Source organism: Schistocerca gregaria, chromosome 9, assembly GCF_023897955.1.
Source record: "Schistocerca gregaria isolate iqSchGreg1 chromosome 9, iqSchGreg1.2, whole genome shotgun sequence".
NCBI classification, from domain to species: domain Eukaryota; kingdom Metazoa; phylum Arthropoda; class Insecta; order Orthoptera; family Acrididae; genus Schistocerca; species Schistocerca gregaria.
This window is the reverse complement of record NC_064928.1, coordinates 155947284-155970207: the sequence shown is the minus strand read 5'-3', so window position 1 is coordinate 155970207 and position 22924 is coordinate 155947284. Positions and strand designations below refer to the sequence as shown.

At 39.0% G+C, this 22924-nt stretch overlaps 1 protein-coding gene across 1 annotated transcript in view; it reads right to left on the bottom strand.

The window, feature by feature from the left end:
* Positions 1-7035: 7035 nt before the first annotated feature.
* The window catches only part of LOC126292279 (transcription initiation factor TFIID subunit 8-like), a 46339-nt gene continuing 30450 nt past the window's right edge, over positions 7036-22924 (bottom strand). The window contains exon 4 of the mRNA XM_049986186.1: positions 7036-7645. Within this exon, the coding sequence (XP_049842143.1) occupies positions 7424-7645 (222 nt within the window). The 3' untranslated portion in view covers positions 7036-7423. The remainder of the gene's footprint in view (positions 7646-22924) is intronic.

The following is a 22924-nucleotide window of genomic DNA, read 5'->3' as shown; positions in this document are numbered from 1 at the left end:
GACTGAACTTATATCTATCAAAATAATTAATGGAAAATCTCATATAAAGATGTGAAACAAATACTAACAAAGAGATAGAGGGTCTGGCCAGTACTTACCTCAGCTCAGTACAGCCGATAGATACACAAAAAACAACCGAAAATTTACGTTCCTAGCTTTCGGAATAAATGTTCCTTCATCAGGGAGGAGAGAGGCGAAAGAAAGGGAAGAAGGGAAAGTGGATTTAGTTACTCACAACCCAGGTTATGAAGCAACAGGGAAAGGAAAACAGGGAGGGTAGCAAGGATGGAGGTTACCCTCCCTGTGCGACTTGTATAACTGCTATCCACCATCTTCTTTCTTGTGACTTTAGCTTGAATTATAACAAGTTTTATCTACCATTATTGATGCAACTCTTGTCTTGTAATTGTGCTGATGTGGGCACCAATTAATGTATGTATACTGCCACCACATTGAATTACATCAAATTGGTGTTTTTTTTTTTTTTTTTTCCAGAAATTAAATGCTCCTGTATTGAGCTTAAAGAACCTGAAGTGTATAACCAAATTTCAATTAACATTTAAAAATTAGCAAGTCACTAGTATTTCAGTATAAACTTGTAATCAATAGTCTCTTTCATATTTTGCATTTGCGTAAATACATAAAAGATAGACAAATATACTACAATGAGAAATCGTTATATTATACTATAAAGTTAATAATAAATAATAATAATAATAATAATAATACAGCTATTATTTCATACAACACTTTCACACTACCTGTTTATTTTACTTCTTTCTTCTCCTTGAAAAGCTTACCATCAAAGCTCTTACCCATTACAGAGAATACTGACTCTGCTTTTCAGGTTAGGAAATGAGAAGTTGAGCTAAATAAAATGGAAATCAAATAATGCCGCTTTGGTCTCGACATTGTCTGTAGTGCTGCCTTAAGAAATAGTGCACGGACAGTCTACAGTGACTGGGAGTGAGAAATGAATGAATAGTGTAGTACTTTAAGTATGTAATGAACATGGACGTCAGCAGAAATTTATCCAGAGAGGGGTGGGAGGAAAGACTTAACTGCTGTTTTTATGTAAATGAGCTGGTCAGTTTCCACACATCATGTCACAAGAACTGTGCTTTATAGGTTACAAGAAAAAGCTTGTTGTATCACAAAGAGTTGATGGTTATCCATGGTGAATGGGAATTCTGTAGTGAATAAAACTTCAGTATTACATATTACAGAAAGGCACAAGTGCCTACTCGTAAGTATATTAATTATGTTCCTTTTGTTATTCTTAACAACAATATTGTAGCATGGAGTTTCCACTGTTTGATTTTGTTGTTCTTAGAATGTAGTACCAGGACATATCCAGTACTCTTGTAAAAGTGACCTCCACATGAATATTACTATACCTGTTCCTTATAGTTCAACCCAACTGATATGCAGCTGCCTGTCTATTGCACCACATTTCACAGGCTTCTAATTGATTCTTTTCTCTCTCTCTCTCACTCCCACTGAACGCTCTGCCACTGCATTCATCTCTGGTGTGTTGGATGGTTTGCTGAGGAGCTCCACAGTCATATGCTGGTGAAGACAGCAGTCCCCGTTTGAGTCAGCACATCGTCCGTGCCCAGTTCAGTTTGATCAGATCTTGCAGGGTTGATTAAACCCAGGAACTGCCTCAGTAATGCAGGGCATTAGGTTGCAAGTTTTTGGGATATTTTGGAGCCATTCTATAATCATTGTGATTAACTTCATTCTCGATCAGCACACTTTGGAAAAAGTTGCCTAATGCTCATACCAAAACGTTTTGATTACTTACCTAAAAACATAAATGTCTGGAAGATAGCAAGTATAAATTTAAAAGTAAACTAAAAACACTTATGCTCTGAGCAATGCCTCCCATTTCACAGCAGAGATTGTGAAATCAGGTGAATGTGGAAGCCATAGCAACATTCCCAGCTTGTTCAGTACAGAATTCTGTAGAGTGACTGTCAGATGCTCAAGTATGTTCCAGTGGAAGTGGGCAGGAATACCTACATATAATTATTTTATTTTGGCCTTTGGAAATGTAATCTATTCGGCCACCTCACACTCTTACAGATAAAAGCACATATCACTGCAAAACTAAAATATGTTCAATTGACAATGAAAAAGTGATTTACACAGTCCAACAAAAAACAAAAACTATCCAGAAGACGTGATCAGATGGCAGTGTCACTTCATACATGTACAAACCATTGGCAGTATTGTTGGTGATTAATACTGCAATTCTCAGTGACAGATAGAATGACCACAAGAGAGCATTAGTGTTGTTCAGGTTTTGTCTTGTTACCAGGTCTCATACGGTATACAAGGGGTGTGAACAGGGTCAGATGTTGAGTAGTGACATAGATGGTGCATGTTCATGAGAGACTGTGTTATTAGCACCCGACGGATTTTGAAAGTGACCTCATTGTGGGTGTCCATTTAGTTGAATCATGCTAGATCTAGATTTGTTGGGCACTTGGATATGACAGAGCTCCAATGTTGGACTACTTGCCAATGTGTGGCCAGAGATACTCGTCATCGAGGTTCTGGCTGACCGCCTCAAGAGAGGATCAGCATTTTTGCACTGAGCACATTGTAAGCCCTTCCCCTGCACCTTGCATCTGAGAATAAGTAATGCACTCTCTGCTATATTTCTCACTAACATCTACCATTGTTCTGAGACTATCAGTAGTGGTCTCACAAGTAATTTGCTGTTAGCACCATAACACAAACGGCTGCATTTGGAGTGGTGCAATGACCTGGAAGCATGGACTAATGATGACTGGGATAACAGTGTGTTCAGCAATGAATTGTTTTTTTGCACTACCCCAAATTTCCACGGTTCAGACCGGTTCCAGCTTCCTTCAGGAGAGCTTGCAGCAGCTTTATGTCACCCATCCCAACTGAATCAGTGCACACATCCAGACCAGAGGGGGAGCAACAGCAAACTGATATGTTACCTCGTACTGCCAAGTTCTTTGTAAATTTGACTCGATTTTTTAATCACAAAAATAACATACATATCCTCCCAACCTCTTATTTTGTTTCTTCGTCCCTGTCAGAGTGCTTCACTTTTCTTTTTGTCAGGCAGTGTAGCACTGAAATCCATTCTTCAGACGTAAAAGACTCCACTACACACCTTTCTGTCGAGCACTTGAATAAAAGTCAATATGCAACAATGTTGTTAGTTTTGAGAAAAGTCTTGAAAATTGTGGGGAGTGCACTAGTTAGTTTCACAGCTCCAACTGATCAGTGACACTATTTTGTTGACACATTGAGCACCCAAGGAAAAGGTAATTAAGATCTCCGGTCAATGCCACAGTCATAACCTGCGAGTATAGTTCCTACGAAGACAGTAAAGATACAGATGAAGTTTCCATTATTAAATCTTATCTGGTCACTTGCCACTATAAACATGGGCTACATTTCTTGTCTTCATCTGCCTTCAATACGGGATGACAGTTTTAACAGGTGGTTCCACTTTGTCCGCGAAGCTGTAAAGTAAGTCAGCTGATAATAAAGTTTCAAGTTTTCACTCCCTAATGCTGACAGCTCCTCAGCTGCCATATCCATCTCTATGTAGCCAGTTATTCTGCAATATACTTTCATCTCCAGCATGTACAAGTGGAACATGTTGCACGTAAGTAGGCAGAAATCCCTATTACTGTATGGTTACACACTGCTGAACAATCGCTGGAAGCAGCTGCATCCATTAAATATCTTAGAATACATGTAACAATTTAAGTGGCACAATCACATAACGCTCATCAATCTGAGGTTCATGCCATACGGGACTGACACAGGAATTAGGTCAATCCAAATAAAAGCAGGATTGTTTAGCAAGTGTGAATGCGTCTTGGAGATCCACAAATGAACTACATGGGCAGAAGAAACCAGAAGACATGGTTGTGTGTTGCTGTGTGGCTTACTGCTAAAATTCTGAGAGCACTCATTCTTAGAAGAGTGAACAAATATAGTCTTTCTTCCCACATATATCTCACAAAAATAACATGAAGGTAGAAACTAAAGGTTACACAGATAATCACCAAGTTCTGTTCTTCCTGCACGCCATTCGCAACTGGAACAGGGAAGGGAGGAAGCGACAGTGGTATGCGAGTACCCTCTGCCACACAACATAAGATGTATAGATACTGGGTAGTAGGTGATAATCTTTTTCATTTTCAAGTTCATTTATCATTTCCAGTATCCCTTAAGTCAGATGGCCATTAGCTATGACACTGAAAAAATTTTTATACGTAATTGTGATGGTGTACACCTTTGCCAGCACACCGTTTGGCACTAGGAACTGAACTAGGTGCACCTAGGATAAGAGAAGACTAAGACACACCACCAGGCTACACTTGGATAACGAACCTTGGGCAGCGTCCGTATAGGCTGCCACCGCCAACCGAGCTGTCTCAATCTTAGTACGTTGCATCGGGACTCAGTTCTTAGTCGTGTTGTGCTCTAGTTTTCCACTGTGATAGTCATCACCTCTCACCTTAGCTAGTTGTCAGGGAACATTAGTCATTGTATACAGTTGTAATATGAATACATTGGCCGGTACGGTGGGTGGGGTACAAGTGCCATGTTGTTTCTTGCCAAAAATGCCCTGGTGAGCAAGGACGTGTGACAGGGCGCACTGTCGTGATGCAGCAGCCAGTTCCCTTGATGCCAAAGTTCGGGCTGTTGTCACCACACATTTTCACGGAGCCGTCGCAAAACGTCACAGTAGTACACAGAATTCACTGTTTGGTTGGGTTAGGACAAAATCTTTATTCACAATTCCCTTGGTATCAAAGAAAACAATGATCATGCTCTTCACTTTGCTCTTCACCTGTCTCGCTTTTTTGGGTCTTGGAGAGCTCCGCCTCTTCCACTGGGTTGTAACCATCAATCAAGCTCTCGTCACCCATGATAACCTGTGACAAGAAGGTTGGATCATCAGACGGGGTCCGCCGAAGGTCCGTGGACACTTCAACATGCTGTGCCTTCTGATCGGCAGTCAAGATCCCTAGCAAAAATTTCGCCGCGACACGATGCATGCCAAATTCATCAGTCAACATTTGTTGACACGTCCCATAAACAATATCCACTTCATCCGCAAGGTCTTGAATGGTTTGACGTCGATCCACACGAACCAATTGTTGAAGTTTGGCAACAATGTCTGGCATTGTGCGGCTAACGGGCCTTCCAGTGTGAGCATCATCTTCGACATCTGTACTGCTGGCCCTGAACCAAGCATTCCACTCAAACACACGCGTACAGCTCATGCTCTGTCCGCCAAACACTTGTTGAATCATTGCAAGGGCCACTGTAGCACTTTTCCTGAGATTCGCACAGAATTTGATACACACACACTGTTCTGTTCGCGGATCCATCATAAAATCGTCACACACCAAACGGAGTGTATTATGGAAATCACTGTGGACACGTAACACGTCCTCCCAGCTGGTTTGTCCTCCGCACACTGACCCATCACATATGGAGCTCTCGACACCTAGTGGCACAAAGATCTTCTACTCCTTCTTTCCAGATCGCAGCACCAGTCCCGAAAATTTTGGATATCACCCCATATTGTTCCTTTTTGGTTCTTATACATACTGTGTATTACCTGCCTTCCCCTATAGCTTACACTTATTTTTCAGGGAACTTGAACCATTTTGCATTGCTGAACACTTTTTCTAGGTTGACAAATCTTATGGATGTGTCGCAGTTCTTAAGTCTTGCTTCTGCTGTCATGTGCAAGGTCAAAACTCACCCCCTTATTCTCATCTGTAACAGATCCTCAATTTCCTATTTCATTCTTCAGCATATTTTTCTTATCAGCATCTTTGATTCATGATCTGTTACGCTGATTGCGCCATAGTTCTCACACTTATCTGCCCTCTGTATCTCCCGGATGTTATGGATGATGTTCTTCCTACAGTCTGTTGGTACATTTCCAGGCTAATAGATTCTACAAACCAACTTTAATTGTCAGTATCCCTGTATATTTTTGAAACTCTGTAGAAATGTTATCTATGCCTTCCACGTTATTTGGTCGGAAGTCTTCCAAAGATCTCCCAAACTCCGACTCTAGTACTGGTCTTGACCAAAGACGCTACTATTCAGTTGAGTAGCTCTTCAATTTGCATCACGAGGCCGAGTGCACCCTGAAAAATGGCAACAGCGCATGGCGGCCTGGATGGTCACCCATCCAAGTGCCGACCATGACCAACAGCTTTAACTTCGATAATCTAACGGGAACCGGTGTATCCACTTCAGCAAGGCCGTTGCCAATAGTTAAATACGCTTACCCTAATTTAAATTTCCTACTTCAATAAATTTACATGATAAACATTAAGGGAAAAAACTGGGGATCCCTTCCAACTGAAAAGAAAATGATATAACAATTAGCTAATTTTTAAATGTGACAATAGGACTGAAATTTTCTACATGATGCATAACAAATATGGCTATCTATTTGTACAACATCTAGATAACTGTTCTGCTTTTTCAGTTATAAGCGTCTTTTTTCATGATGGATATGCAGTTGCTATAAAGTTCTTTAAAAAAGTCAGTTTCTTGTTTAGGCATTTTTTAAAATAAACACTTCATTTAATTATTGTCTATTACATAATTTTTTCCCCTTGCACCTTTTCTAGCTTGATAAAGCCAAGGGGTCAAAACAGGCAAATCATTAATAGTGGAATAAAGTTTTTATTTTAAAATGTTAAAAAGTCTACGCAGGAAAATTAATTCTTTTAAGAAAATTAATGCCACGTGCTATTTGTCAAGCAAGCAGTAGTAGGTAACCAATAGCTAGTTACTGTAACTAAAGAGAGGAGCAGCAGCTTTAACGATCACTTTGTCTTCATTTGTAGCTTTTCTAAGCTCAGAATAAGGCTTGTTAATGTAACATACAAAATTAGTTTGACAGCCTTCACTTATTCCAAAACAAAGAAAATTCTTTGTTACAGTAAGATCTATGAAGTACAAATGGAAGAAGTAAAAGCATGCCAAACACTTTACCTCACATATCAAAAACTAACTTTATTTACAAAAAGTAACATAATGCAAATTGTCCTCAACACTAAGATAAGGAAAGTCTTTTGACTTCTGACAAGAAGTTATGTCCTGTTAAGACAATGGCATTCAAACTGCCACATCCTGTGTCCTCCATAATCAGTCGAATTACCTTTATTTCACTGTCCACAATGCAGTCTAGAATTTACAACACAGCACATTTAGTTCACCTCTTCAGTGGCTTACTGAAAGTGAATTACACCTCCACAAGAATAGTTCATCACTGAGTACAGACAGACAAATGTCCACTGTTACACCAACAGCGAAAGGGTGCCTCCGGTATCATTCTGTCCTACGGGGTGGGTTCAGCACCTCTCCCTTTCCCTCTCCTGACAGCTCGTCACGCTTTCGCAGGCGCCGGTGTTGACGCCGCAGGCTTCTTGCGGCGGGGCAGCTTCACGGGTCTCAGGTAAGGGTTGTCGATTGTGTCCGCGTCGCCAGCACGTGCCGCATCGTCACCCTCGCGAGTTTCTTCATCACCTTCCTCCTCCCCGTCAGCTTCGCGGCGTTGCCGTGGCGGTCGCTGAGGAGGACTCGACAGTTCCTCGTCGAATTCAAACACCTGCAATAGTTAGTTAGTTAGTTAGTTATATTACTTGTTCCATGGATCATGAACACGATTCTTTCGTAATGATGTGGAACGTGTCAAAGTACACAAGATTCATTTATCCCAAATAATCATTGTTAGTCTTACATACGGTACAATTGTTAATGCTTACTGTATTTCTTTGGCCTATGTCTAAAAATTCATCTATGGAGTGGAAGGAGTTGTCATTCAGGAATTCCCTTAACTTACTTTTGAATGCCGATTGGTTGTCTGTCAGACTTTTGATATCGTTTGGCAATTGACCAAAAATCTTTGTGGCAGTATAATAGTGCGGGGTTTGTCAAACAGTATTTCATCAATGATTTTACTGTCACAATTTATTCATGCCTCATTACTACATTGTCAACAAGAGGTATTATACAACATTCGAACTACATTACCTATAACACAGCAAAGCAAACTGAAAACCTGACCGTGGTGTCAGTACTGTTGTGTTTACAACCAAGAATTTGAGGGAGCATGTAGTAACAGTATACACACCATAATTCTTACAAATGAAGCACCGTCACGGGCTTTATGTCTACATTCCAACGCAGTGCATAAAACTACAAAACAGTAAGTGGCACATTCGTTTGGCAATGCTTCAAGTACCATGCGCCTGCAAAGTCTCTCCACAGGGGTGCGCCTCACACATTTCGCTTTGCAGTGTGTGTAAAGTTGGCAGCATATTCAAGTCTCGCGTACACGGGTTCCGTGGATCTGCAGTGGTAGGGTGGGGGCAGTAGTGGCGCACAAGTGTTGCGGCTGTCAGTTGTGTTATTGTCTAGTTCTTGCATAAGCTGAGTGTAGAGAGAATGCATACTATTACAGACAGAATGTTTTTAGTGGAAGAGATTTTCATGCAAGAGGAAACATTGAGGAGCACGTGAGGCAGTAATTTAGATTGCGTTTTCCAGCTTTGAGGTGTCCACACTGTGGCAATGTATGTGATTTAATTATCAGATTCTATCCAAAAGGTTCATTTCATGATGCACCATGAACGTGTAGGCGCACAATTTTAACAGAACAGAAGCTTGATGACATTTCAGATATTGTGTTGCGGAGACCAACAAAATCGGTAAGGAGCTTATTGCAAGAGGCTAAAATCTCATACGACAACACATAATGCTGTACCCAAAAGCACTAGGGATGTATCCATATCGAATTACTGCTATGCAACAACTACATTGTATGGACTATGCAAAACAAATAGCGTATTGTGAATGGGTTCAGCAATTTGTTAACGAACATAGAGCTGGTGTTTCAGATCTAACCTTTTTCATTGATGAACCTTGGTTTCACCTATCTGGCTCCATTAATTCCCAAAATCAACTAATTTGGTCATCAGAACATCCACATACCTTGTGAGAAATGCTATTGCATGCAGAGAGAAGTTGAATGGGGTTACCATAATGTGAACAAATTATATGACTGATCTTTTTTGATACTATCGTCACTTCCAATGTCTATTCTTCCCAGATAATTCATCCATTGATTACCCTGCTACATGAAAATGAGATGAGTCATTCATGTTTCCAACAAAACAATGTTGCTGCTCATATGACACACCAGCCTCTATGATTTTTAAATGAAATGTTTGGAAACAGAGTAATTACGAAAGGTCTCTGGCCCCACGCTCGTCGGATCTGTCTCTGCCCAACTATTTCCTTTGGGATATGGATAAAACATTTGTGCATCACAGAAACCCGAAGACAGTAGATGAACTGAAGACGACGATAACTGATTATCTGCAATTGATTAGACGTGAAACATCGGTACAGTATTCACAAATAAATGCAAATGTGTTGATTACGGCTTCAAGAAAGAGGAAAACATTCCCAGCACCTACTGTGATATTGGTGAGTACAGTGTATTTAACTGTAATTAATATAATTAATTAATTTCATTCTCTTAAGTGTAATAATGTCGAGTCCAATTTCTAAACATAACTGCAGCCACTAGCAGCTACCAACCTTACACACTCCACAAGGCGAGGCACGTGGAGCTCGCCGCTATGGAGAGACTTTGCACACACACTGTACACTATCAATGTGACAACATTTCGTCACAGTGTAATGTGAAAAACCCATGTTTCATCTGAATTACCTACTGGATGCTTTAATTCTCATGCTTCATGTTTTTTAGTGTCATTTGCGCTTCTTTAAATATGTCATCTCATTTGCACATCATAATTTGTCTATTGTGGCACCTTTCAAATTCAAATGCCTGGAAAGAACAATTTTTCTTTTTTTGACGTCCAGGTGAAAGCTGTAAAGTTTTTGTAAATATCAAGTCCTTATGCAACTTTTTCAGTATGTCAGAAAAACAAAGCAAACAATAACGTAAAAAGCTACAGCTACATGATTACTCTGCAATTCCCAATTAAGTGCTTGGCAGAGGGTTCATCAAACCACCTTTAAGCTACTTGTCTACCATTTCAGTCTTTAACAGCATGTCAGAAAAAGAACACTTAAATCTTTCTGTGTGAGCTCTGATTTCTCTTATTTTATTATGATCATTTCTCCCTATATATCTGGGATCCAACAAAATATTTTCACACTTTGGGAATAAAGTTGGTGAGAAGGTCCTGCCACAGTGAAAAATGCCTCTGTTTTAATGACCACCACCCCATTTCAGGTATAATATCTAAGGCACGCTCTTACTTGTTTCACACTAATATAAAAGGACCTGCCCTTCTTTGAACTTTTTTGATGTCCTCCATCAATCCTATCTTATGTGGATCCCACACTACGCTGCAGTATTCCAGAAGGGGGCAGACAAGCGTAATGTAAGCAGTCTTTTTAGTAGATCTGTTACATTTTCTAAGTGTTCTGCAAATGAATTGCAATCTTTGGTTTGCTTTCTCCACAAATTATCTATGTGATCACTCAAATTTAAGTTATTCATAATTGTAACAAGACTATTCAAAAAGAAGGAACGGATTTTAAACATTAATTGTTTCCAAACTATAAAAGATAGAAAAACAATTCCAAAGTTCCTGGAAAGAGATAGGCAAAATTTTTTTTGCAGTCAATGCGAGCACCGTGTGTTACAAGACAAATATCAATATGGTAGCTCATTTCCTGCCACACATGGAGCAGCTGGTCTCTTGGTATCGAATTCAGAGTTTCAACTATGCAATCTCATGGCCTTTGAAGAGTGTCAGGCATAGGGGGGATAAAAACGCAATCTTTTACGTAATCCCACAGATAAAAGTCACAAGGTGTGAGGTCTGGAGACCGATGTTACCTGAATGACACCATTCCAGGATGCTGGATTAGAAGAAGAGGAACAGAAAATGAACTTCATCACCAGTGGTCTCCCAGTTCTCCAGACCTCGCACCTTGTGACTTTTGTCCTCCAGACCTCGCACCTTGTGACTTTTGTCTGTGGGTTAAGTAAAAGACCACATTTTTATTCCTCCTATGTCTGACACTTTTGTCTGCCGGCGCTTTCCCACTTGGTAAATCTTTGTTTTTAATATACTTTTGAAAGTCCGTGACATCGCATTGTTGAAACTGTGAATTCGATAACGAGAGACCGGCTTCTCCGTGTGGGGCAGGAAATGAGCCACTGTTTTGATATTTGTCATGTGGCACATGGTTTTCAAATTGATTTGAACGCATAAAAATTCTTTCCAGGAACGTTGGAATTGTGTTTATATCTTTTGTAGTTTGGAAGTAATAAATGCCTCAATCCTTCTCATGAAGCATGGACCTTGTTGTTGGTGGGGAGGTTTGCGTGCCTCAGTGATACAGTCATCTGGAGGTGCAAACACAACAGAGGGATATCTGTTGAAAGGGCAGACAAACGTGCGCTTTCTGAAGAGAGGCAGCAGCCTTTTCAGTAGTTGCAGGGGCAATAGTCTAATCATTGACTGAACTGGCCTTTTAACATCGACCAAAATGGCTTTGCTGTGCTGGTACTGTGAACAGTTGAAAGCAAGGGGAAACTACAGCTGTAATTTTTCCGAGGGCACACAGCTCTCCTGTATGGTTACATGATAGTGATGTCCTCTTGCGTAAAATATTACAAATGATCTCTGGGCTGGGACTACTCAGGACGACATAGTTATTGGCAGAAACAAAACTGCCGTTCTATGGATCGGAGCGTGAAATGTGGGATCCCTTAATAGGACAGGTAGGTTAAAAAATTTTAAAAGGAAAGTCGATAGCTGTGGGATGAAGTGGGTATTAGTGAAGTTCGGTGGCAGGAGGAAAAGGATTTCTGGTCAGGTGAATACAAGGTTATAAATACAAAATCAAAGAAGGGTAATGCAAGTGCACCTTTAATAATGAACTAAAAAAATAGGAATGCAGATAAGCTACTACGAATAGCATAGTGCAGACATTATAGTAGCCCACACCTACCACAGCAGTACAAGTTCATATGCCAACTAGGTCGGCAGCTGAAGAAGAAATTGAAGAAATGTATGAGATAAAAGAAATTATTCAAACAGTTAAGGGAGATGAAAATTTAATAGCCATGGGGGACTGGAATTCAATAGTAGGAAAAGGAAGAGAAGGAAAAGTCGTAAATGAATAGGGACTGGGGGAAGGGAATGAGAGAGGAAGCCGCCTGACAAAATTTTGCACAAAACATAATTTAACTATAGCTAACACTTGGTTTGAGAATCATGAAAGAAGTTTGTATACATGGAGGAGACATGGATACACTGGAAGGTTTCTGATTAATTATATAATGGTTAGACAGAGATTTAGGAACAAGGTTTTAAATTGTAAGACATTTCCAGGGGCAGATGTGAGCTCTGAGCACAATTTATTGTTTAAGAACTGTAGACTAAAACTGTAGAAACTGCAAATGGTAGGAACTTATGGAGATGGAACCTGGAAAAACTGAAAGAACCAGAGGTTGTAGAGACTTTCAGCGGGAGCATTAGGGAATGATTGACAAGTACAGGGAAAAGGGACACAGTAGAAGATGAATGGGTAGCTCTCAGAGATGAAAAACTGAAGGCAGCAGAGGATCAAGTAGGTTAAAAGACGAGTGCGAGTAGAAATCCTTGAGTAACACAGGAGATATTGAATTTGATTGATAAAATGAGAAATACAGTAAATTAAGCAGGCAAAAGGGATTACAAATGTCTCAAAAATGAGATCAATAGGAAGTGCAAAATGGCTAAGCAAGAATGGGTAGCAGACAAATGTAAGGATGTAGAAGCATATACCACTAGGGGTAAGATTGATGCTGCCTGCAGGAAAATTAAAGAGATCTTTGGAGATAAGAAAACCACCTCTCTGAATATCAAGAGCTCAGACAGAAAATCAGTCCTTAGTAAAGAAGGGAAAGCAGAAACATGGAAGGAGTATATATGGGGTCTATATGAGGGAGATGTACTTGAGGGCAGTATTATGGAAATGGGAAAGGATGTAGATGAAGATGAAAGGGAGATATGATACTGTGTGAAGAATTTGACAGTGCATTGAAAGACCTAAGTAGAAACAAGGCCACAGGAGTGGACAACATTCCAATGGCACCACTGATAGTCTTATGAGAGCCAGCCACAGCAAAACTCTTCCATCTGGTGAGCAAGATGCATGAAACAGGTGAAACACCCTCAGGCTTCAAAAAGAACATAATAATACCAATTCCAAAGAAATCAAGTGCTCAGAGGTGCGACAAGTATGTGACTATGAGTTTAACAAGTCATGGTTGCAAAATACTGACACAAATTCTTTACAGAGGAATGGGAAAACTGGTAGAAGCCAACCTCGGGGCATGTTGGTTTGGATTCCAGAGGCTACTAACCCTACAACTCTTCATAGAGGATGGGTTAAGGAAAGGCAAACCAACGTTTATTGCATTTGTAGATTTAGAGAAAGCTTTTGACAATGCTGACCAGAATAATCTCTTTCAAATTCTGAAGGTGGCAGGGGAAAATACAGGGAGCAAAAGACTATTTACAATTTGTACTGAAACCAGATGGCAGTTATAAGAGTCGAGTAGCAGGTAAGGGAAACAATGGTTGAAAACGACTGAGACAGGTTTGTAGCTTATCCGTGATACTATTCAATCTGTATACCAAGTAAGAAGTACAGGAAACAAAAGAAAAATTTGGAATAGGAATTAAAATTCAGGGAGGAGAAATAAAAACTTTGAGGTTTGCTAATGAGACTGTAATTCTGTCAGAGGCAGCAAAGGACTTTGAAGAGAAGAAGAATGGGATGGGATGGACAGTGTCTTAAAAACAGGAGATAAACTGAACATCAACAATAGCAAAACAAGGGTAACCAAATGTAGTGAAATTAAATCAGGTGATGCTGAGAGAATTAGATTAGGAACTGAGACACTTAAAGCAGTAAAGGAGTTTTGCTATTGGGAAGCAAAATAACTGATGACAGATGAAGTAGGGAGGATATAAAATGTAGAAAGGCAATAGTAAGAAAACCACTTCTGAAGAAGATAAATTTGCTAACATTGAGTACAGATTTAAGTGCCAGGAAGTCTTTCCTGAAAGTATTTGTATGGAGTGTAGCCATGTATGGAAGTGAAACTTGGGCAATAACTAGTTTAGACAAGAAGAGAATAGAAGCTTTCGAAATGTGGTGCTACAGAAGAATGCTGCAGATTAGATGCAATGAGGAGGTACCGAACAGAAATGGGGAAAAGAGGAATTTGTGGCACAACTTGACTAGAAGACAGCTGGTAGGACACACCCTGAGGCAACAAGAGATCACCAATTTAGTACTGGAAGGAAGCGTGGAGGGTAAAAATCATAGAGGGGGACCAAGAGATGAATACAGTAAGCAGATTCTGAAGGATGTAGGTTGTAGTAGTTACTCAGAGAGTAAGAGGCTGCACACGACAGAGAGCATGGAGAGCTGCATCAAACCAGTCTTTGGACTAAAGACCACTACAAGAATAACAAATGTTAGAAATCTGTTTTATCTTTTTGAATATCAATTTTTTTAGTTGAGTTTACAGTCTTTAGATTTGTGTGATTTATTGTGCAGCTGAAATTTAGCACATTCCTTTTAATGCTCGTCTGGATGACTTCACACTTTTCATGATTTAGAGTCAATTGAAACTTTTTGCTCCATACAGGTATCTTGATCTTGTCTACATCATTTTGCAGTTTTTGAATAATTTGATGACTTTACACAGTGGTAAAGGATGGTGACTATCTGTAAACAATCTAAGAGGCAGCTCAGATTGTCTCCTTAATTGTTTATGTAGATCAGGAACAGAGGGCCTATAAGAGTTCCTTGGGGAATGCCAAATATTATTCCTGTTTTACTCGACGACTTGGCATCAATTATTATGAACTGCGATCTTCCTCACAGAAATCACGAATCTAGTCACACAACTGAGATGATTCTTCATAAGAACACAATTTAATTAGAAGTCACTTGTAAGGTACAGTGTCAAAAGCCTTAGGGAAATCTAAAAATACAGAATCAATTTGATGTGCCCTTGTTGATACCACTAATTACTTCATGAGAAAAGATTAACAAGACAGAAAAGCACAAAATCAATATTACAACAGGAGTGAGCACATTGTAAATAGTTTAAATTCCAATGTTAGCAGACAATGCTACAGTTTCTCTGTATGTGCAGTCTGCAGCACATTCAGGATTTTAGAATTCTAAACCTGACATTCCAACTGACCCACCCACGCAACATGGTTGGTGGCTGATTTACACACTGGCACATGACATGTATTCACAACTACAGTGATCAGAAAGTCATTCATGTAAAACAGGCTTCATATATTCAGTTATAATTTTCTACTGATCCCTTGCACATCAAGCTGTTCTGAGCAACTGGAAGAGGTCACACTGCACACCCAACTACAAAGGACAACATAGCTGACTCACGAACATCATTAATCTGTTTGTAACACAATTGAAAACATATTTTGAGTTCAAATTTACTGATCCACTCAATGCTAATTTATATAGATTTTGAAAACAATGATGATTTCATAATTGTTACGGATAAAGTATAGCTTGATTTTTTTTTAAAGCATTCACTACAGACCTCCCCAGCTCTTACTGAAGAAAGTATGTTTACTTACAATACCAATTTGATAACGTAAAATACTGGGTGGAATACAAGCACAAGAAGTAGCCAAGGTAACCACTCACTACATTGTAAAGTGGTCAATAGGTGCACACACAAGACAGAAAATAATGCTAAGCTTCCGGGCACTAGAGCTAGATTGGGCTGGGGGCTCATATCAGCTGGATGGGTGAGGGGGGAAATGAAAGGAGGGAGGATGAGGGGGGAAATGAAAGGAGGGAGGGTGAGGGCTAGAAATGAGAGAAAGCAAGGAAATGGAATAAGAATGCATCAATACTGAGCTCATCTTGAGGACACAGTCTGCATGCTTAGCAGTATTTTCAAACTCTTGTTCCTACTGACTGCTCAATATGTCAAGTATAGGGCAAATTGACGAAGCTAAAAGCAACTGTGAAACACAGTATTTGGATGACAGGTTTGGCCATTTAAGAACTATTTTAAAAAAAACACAAACATTCTGTCGGAGACATAATCAGGGCACTACATCCTAAAAGATCTGAAGTTTCAAGTGAAAAAGTAAAAGCTAAAAGGAAATTTTTCCTATCATTCATGCAACAGTCATAAATCATATTAATAAGAAGAGATGGTACTGACACAGAGTTTAAGACGACAAGAAAGTTGCATGAATATTTGATCACTCCAAAGGACCTACATCCGCACAGTGAGAGGAATTAATATCCACCACACATGCCGCCAAGTTTACATAAGAAATACAAAACTAAACATTAACTCCTCACTTAAGTACTACAAGAGCAATTGCTGCATGGTAAGCACAGATAATTTGGCACTAGCAGATCATGTACTGAGACCAGAGAATACCAAATTTGCTTCTCCGATACTATGATTTTATCAAGGTCCAATCATTACTGTGCTGGGATGTATAGAGATGCAATATAAATCCAAAAGCACAAAAACAACTTCAATAGATGAAAATATGGATTTAAATAAGAAATGTTGTGGACTTGGGCATCCCTACTGCATCAATTGAGCATATCTACCAATCTGTGCTGCATGTCAGGGAAAATGTAATCAAGCATGTCACTAATAGTTCTAGACATAACCAAGAACCATCAGCATTTTGGAGTCACATTTGCCACAAAAATGAAAACCTTTACTGAAATACATCTGTTTAAAAAGGCAGCTAAAATGTTCTTCGTAGAAAAATACACTACACAATTAAGACTGCTTCGAGGACTCACAGTAGCCGTTAATAATTAAAGGGGATAACTAAAACAATCTGTTGCATTTCAATACATGATCACAGTTTATTACTTTGGCAAGAAAATCATGTGATAAGATGTAAAGTGCATGGTAGTAATATCTTGTCTCCTTAGTTACACATCTCACTCATCACAGGGAGATGCTGACTCAGTTTTTCAGGTGGATTCAAGGAAGGATACAAAGACACACAAGGAGCACAGTTGAATGTCTTCTGGCCTGGGGTCAGTTTTCTGAACAGACTGGTGTTTGTGCAATGGGCATAACAGCAGGAGTCATCAAAGTTGGTGTCATTACTGTGTGCAGTGATGAAGAAGAAAGCTATGTTTTATATTAGTAGGTTTTAAGCAAGTTTTGTGTACATCAAAGAACACAGTGCGATAGGAACCAAACATGTGAGGCAGTACAGCTGTTGAGACACTGACCTCATGTTTTCGAGGATGGAGTGTGCTCTGTCCAATTGCCCTGATTTACATTTTCCACGATTTTCCTAAATCACTTCAGGCAAATGCCGGGCTGCTCCCTTCATCGAAGCCATAACTCACCACCTGTCCTATCCTTATAAAGCATATTTATATATTCTGTCTGTTTGTATAATTTGAGCTATTGATTTTCATTGTATTACCATACAATTCCTGCTCCACTGTGAGATGATCCTTGGGTGAATAAAAATAAATAAATAAAATCTTCCCCATCATAATACATGTGGGTGCACCTCCACAATCTTAGGCAGCAGTCTGATGACATCACAACCTGACCATATAGTATGGATACCTACAGACATGTCAGTTTGATGAGTTTGTTTAAATTTGAAACTGCTATCTGAGTCTTTATAGCCTCTGATGGAGTGTTGTGTTTCAGGTATGTCTCATGGAAATATGACAAGGCCATATTCATTTTATATATTAATGACTTAGTGGGATGGTATTACTTGCAAAACACAGATTTGACATATGCTTGACACTTATCCAAAAGGACATGGTTCCAGTGAAAATGACATAATAAGAACCTTCCTATAACACAAAATATTAGGCAGCATTCTGCAACCTCCTATCAAAAATATTGATATAAATAGTTGGAACTGTATATATTCAAAGAGAGACTCATAGGAGCATGCCCGTCACACACACTACATTTACTGCACAGCAGTTATGCAAAGGCAGTTACTTTGCGTTAAAACCCCACAAGAATGCCCTTGCCTTGAATGGTTCAACCAATTACTGAATATTCCTGCAGTGGATAATACGTTACCTAGTAGTTCTCACTTAGTAGGCTTATTCTTACTTAGTAGCTTACCCAGCATAGATTTGGAAAGTTTATTTGGAATAAAACAGAAATGTATTGCAGAAATTTATTGTGGTCTGTATTTCCACTAGAACACTCTCTGCACATGTTTTGAAAAAAAGGTTAACAGTTCATACACACAGTCACAGAGTTGTTACAGATTCAAGGTGCAGGTGCCAACTGACTAACTTCAATAGTAGTTAAAGTTACCAATATCCGGCCACAATTGCCCTCCCACAGACACCACTAGTTTTATAAACTGTATATGCTTTACTTTACAAACAAGACAGTCTAAATCTGAATGTTTCAAGAGTTTTTCCCTTGTAGTTGCTCACTCTTCCAGTTACACTGAAATAAATAAGACGCTGATTAAGAAATAACAAACATGTTGAGTTGCAGATAGGCACAACTGAAAGATTGTCACAGAATAAGCTTCTGGCCAACAACACCTTTGTCAAACACACACACACACACACACACACACACACACACACACACACACGACCACAGTCTCTGGCAGCTGAAGCCAGACTAGTCAGGGTAGCCTACCTTTGACTCAGCATCTCCGCTATACGGTGAGTAGAGACTATCCTTTTCATAATATTGTTACATTCCATCCAGGATTTTTCACTGTTTGATTAAGAAATAAATGATTGAAACATGTACAAAATATCTTGGTGTGACAACAGATAAGTAGACACTTTTTACGAATCATTCATAGATAGTTACTGCCAACATACAAACAACTTTTGCATGCACACTGATAAGGATCTCATCTACTTTCAGTGAAATACAGCTTTCATGTAAACCTAATGGCTAAGTACCTCAATCAACAAATGCCCACTATAACTAGATATATAAAATTAGCCCCAACACACTTTCTACCTGCCCAGACTTGTTTAATACCTATTAACTACACCAAAAAAATTGCTTGTGAGATGATAAGCAAAAGTCTTAAGTAACTGTGCATTCTAAGTTTACCAAGCCATACAGAAAAATATGCTTTCAAAAAATTTAAAACAAGTCAAATAAAAATTCTTAAAATAATTGCACATAAGCAGAGGAGAGAATTCTACCCATCAAGATGTCTGAAGTACCTAGTGATCAGCTCCCCCTGTTGGAGATGGCAACAACATGTTGATACACATCGAGGTGACAAAAGTCATGGGACAGATACGCGTGTATGCAGATGGCGGTAGTATCGTGTACGCAATGTATAAAGGGGCAGTGCATTGGCGGAGCTTCATCTGTTCTCAAGTGATTCGGGTGAAAAGGTTTTTGATGTGGTTACGGCCATATGACGGGAATTAACAGACTTTCAATGAGGAATGGTAGTTGGCGCTATACCCATAGAACATGGGTAACGTAACATAACAACCAACAGCAGATATCAATGTGGGATGTATGATGGCTGTATATGCTTCTGACATTTGAAACCTACACTCAGTGTAATTCTGTTTGTTTTCAGTATTGTTATCAAATACATAACAACAAAGTTTTCGATAGCCTTTCTCAAGTATTTCCTCATAGTAGGGAATCTATACGATCTGGGTGGTCAATACTAATCATTCCCTTATTGTAATCAACAATACATTTTGCTTGGAAAGTAAGGTTCCACTGACTTCCATTTTTTTCTGTCATTTCTACACTTTCATGCTTTCAGTACCAGTACACAGCTGCAGCTTCTCATTATGCATTCCTCCTTTTTTAATTCTGCTTGAACAAAATCTCCCAGCAAATTTTTTTCTATTAAAATTAACTGTCCCAACAACATATGTTTCATTTTCAACTAAAGTTACTTACAGGTTTGGTGAAGAATTCCAATTATCCAAATAGAAAGCACATCCTTTATCTATTTATTTAGTATTAACTTTGATACTGCCAACAAAACAGTTTCAGATGATTTGTAATCAAGATGTCTTTTATTGTTTCCTGAATTTATTTTAAAATTATTGCAATAGCCTGATGCTAACCCGCACAGTTTATGAAATTTTATCCCAAACCTTGCCCTCTTCGAGGAATTAAACTGTTTATAATACATGCGTCCCTTCAATTTCATTAATGATTCATCGATCATGATGCTCTCTTCTACTACATTTACTTCTTTGAGTTTTTTTTTTTTTAAATTAAAATAGTTTATTAAATGTGTGCCTTTACATAATTTATCCATTATGTGTTGTAAAAACCTAGTGATTTGCACAAATCTTTTCAATGGCATAGTTTTCCTGAATATCAGTGTTTTTATCATGGCCCTTTTAGACCAATACGTCAAAAAAAATTTTTTTTACTCGAACCATTGTTATGTATAGTTTAAAGATTAATTTTGTTACAATTATAGGGACTTATGTCTCATCAATTCTCTTTCTTGTATTTTCACTGATCACCCAGAAAATACTACCAAACATCATAAACAAAGTCTAACTCTCTTGCACCTCTGCCTAAACACTCTAAAATTGGTGCCTTTATGCCAGGTGTCAACATATACAATTTTTGTCTTGTTATTATCTTCTTTTCAAATCTACTGCTTGAACAACTGATGATCGATACTGTCTTCATCATCAATGTCACCTATAATGATTAATCTTCTTGAATGTTTTCATACAGGAAACACAATAACACTACCATCACCCTCATTATCAGCAGGATCTATCGAATCACTGTCCACAATAATAAAACACTTATCATTACTGTTACCAGTATTAGATGTTCTTTTATTTGACATGATGGTATGTGGGTTGTTTAAATCTTCAGGGAATTACAACTGACATCGGTGAGCACTATGGAGAAATACAAGTATCTGAAGTTAAAGAATATCAAGAACCATGAGTTCAATGTGTGTTGTTGTCATTTGTCCCAAATGATCTACCATTTCCTCATGTTCATGTGAGGTCTGCACTTAGTACCATGATGTAGGTTCATGCTTTTTGCTTATTGGTTATGGTCCAACTTCCTTACCACGTGTCTCACTCATGGCTGTATATACAAGTTTAGTACATTAAAGAGCTCCATAAATTTTCTTTATGTATCAAAAATTTGATACATCAGGATACCTCTATTTTACTTCCACCATACTGCCAGCATCAAAATCATTCAATTTATCAAACTACTGGTATATCAAAACTAAAAAAAAAAATTGCCATATCTGCCCCCCACCCCCATCCCCCACCCTCTGGACACCCCTTGCCCTCCTCAATGTCAGCATGTGCCTTTTGTGACTGGTACTTGTCAGTACTACCATTAACCATGGATGGCGGGATTCCAGGCAATCAGAATGTTGTTGTAGTCTTCAGTCTGAAAACTGATTTGAGGTGGCTCTCCACATTAGTGTGTCTTGTATAATCTCTTCAGCTCTGCATCACTAATCATACTTAATCCACTTGACACTGCTTATTGCAGTCAAGCATTGGTCTCCCATTACAATTTTCGTCCATCCACCAAACTCCCCCCCCCCCCCCCCCAACCCTCTTACCAATCCATTTCCCCCATTACCAAACTGATTGTTTCTGGATGCCTGAGGGTGATTCTATCGACTCATACCTTAGTTTAGTCATGTTCTGCCATAAATTTCTTTTCTCTCCAGTTCGATTCACTGTCCCTTCTTTGTTATTCAACCTACCTATCTAATTTCCGGCATTCTTCTGTAGCAGCATATTTCAAAAGCTTCAATTCTCTTCTTGTCCATACTGTTTTTTGTTCATGTTGCAGTTTTATACATAGTGAACAATTCCTTTTATTTTATGATCAAAGTACATCCTTTACATTGTATCAGTGAACTGGCCGCAGATTTATGTATGCATCACCTGATTGACTATGTAAACTTCCCCATGGCATCCTCTGTATTTATGTAATTTTTATCATTACTGACAAACTGTACCTCGCAGCACCAGGTACTTGTAAGTTCATGATGTTTAACTTATTTGTTACACCATTGTCACTATTACTTATAATGTTACATTTACACAGTTTTTATACTGTTGCACTTCTTTTTTTACTTTTCTCAACTCAGATCTGAAGATAACCTGCTTGTCTGATTAAAATCCAGTCACAGCTAACAAAAATATATATATATATATATATATATAAAACAGAAAGAAACTTCCACATGGGAAAAATATATTAAAAATAAAGATTCCAAGACTTACCAAGCGGGAAAGCGCCGGCAGACAGGCACATGAACAAAACACACAAACACACACACAGAATTACAAGCTTTCGCAACTGGCAGTTGCTTCGTCAGGAAGGAAGGAAGGAGAGGGAAAAATGAAAGGGTGTGGGTTTTAAGGGAGAGGGTAAGGAGTCATTCCAATCCCGGGAGCGGAAAGACTTCCCTTAGGGGAAAAAAAAAAGGACAGGTATACACTCGCGCACACACACACACACATATCCATCCGCACATACACAGACACAAGCAGACATATTTAAAGGCCTATAAATATGTCTGCTTGTGTCTGTGTATGTGCGGATGGATATGTGTGTGTGTGTGTGCGCGAGTGTATACCTGTCCTTTTTTTTTTCCCCTAAGGGAAGTCTTCCGCTCCCGGGATTGGAATGACTCCTTACCCTCTCCCTTAAAACCCACACCCTTTCATTTTTCCCTCTCCTTCCTTCCTTCCTGACGAAGCAACTGCCAGTTGCGAAAGCTTGTAATTCTGTGTGTGTGTTTGTGTGTTTTGTTCATGTGCCTATTTTTAATATATATATATATATATA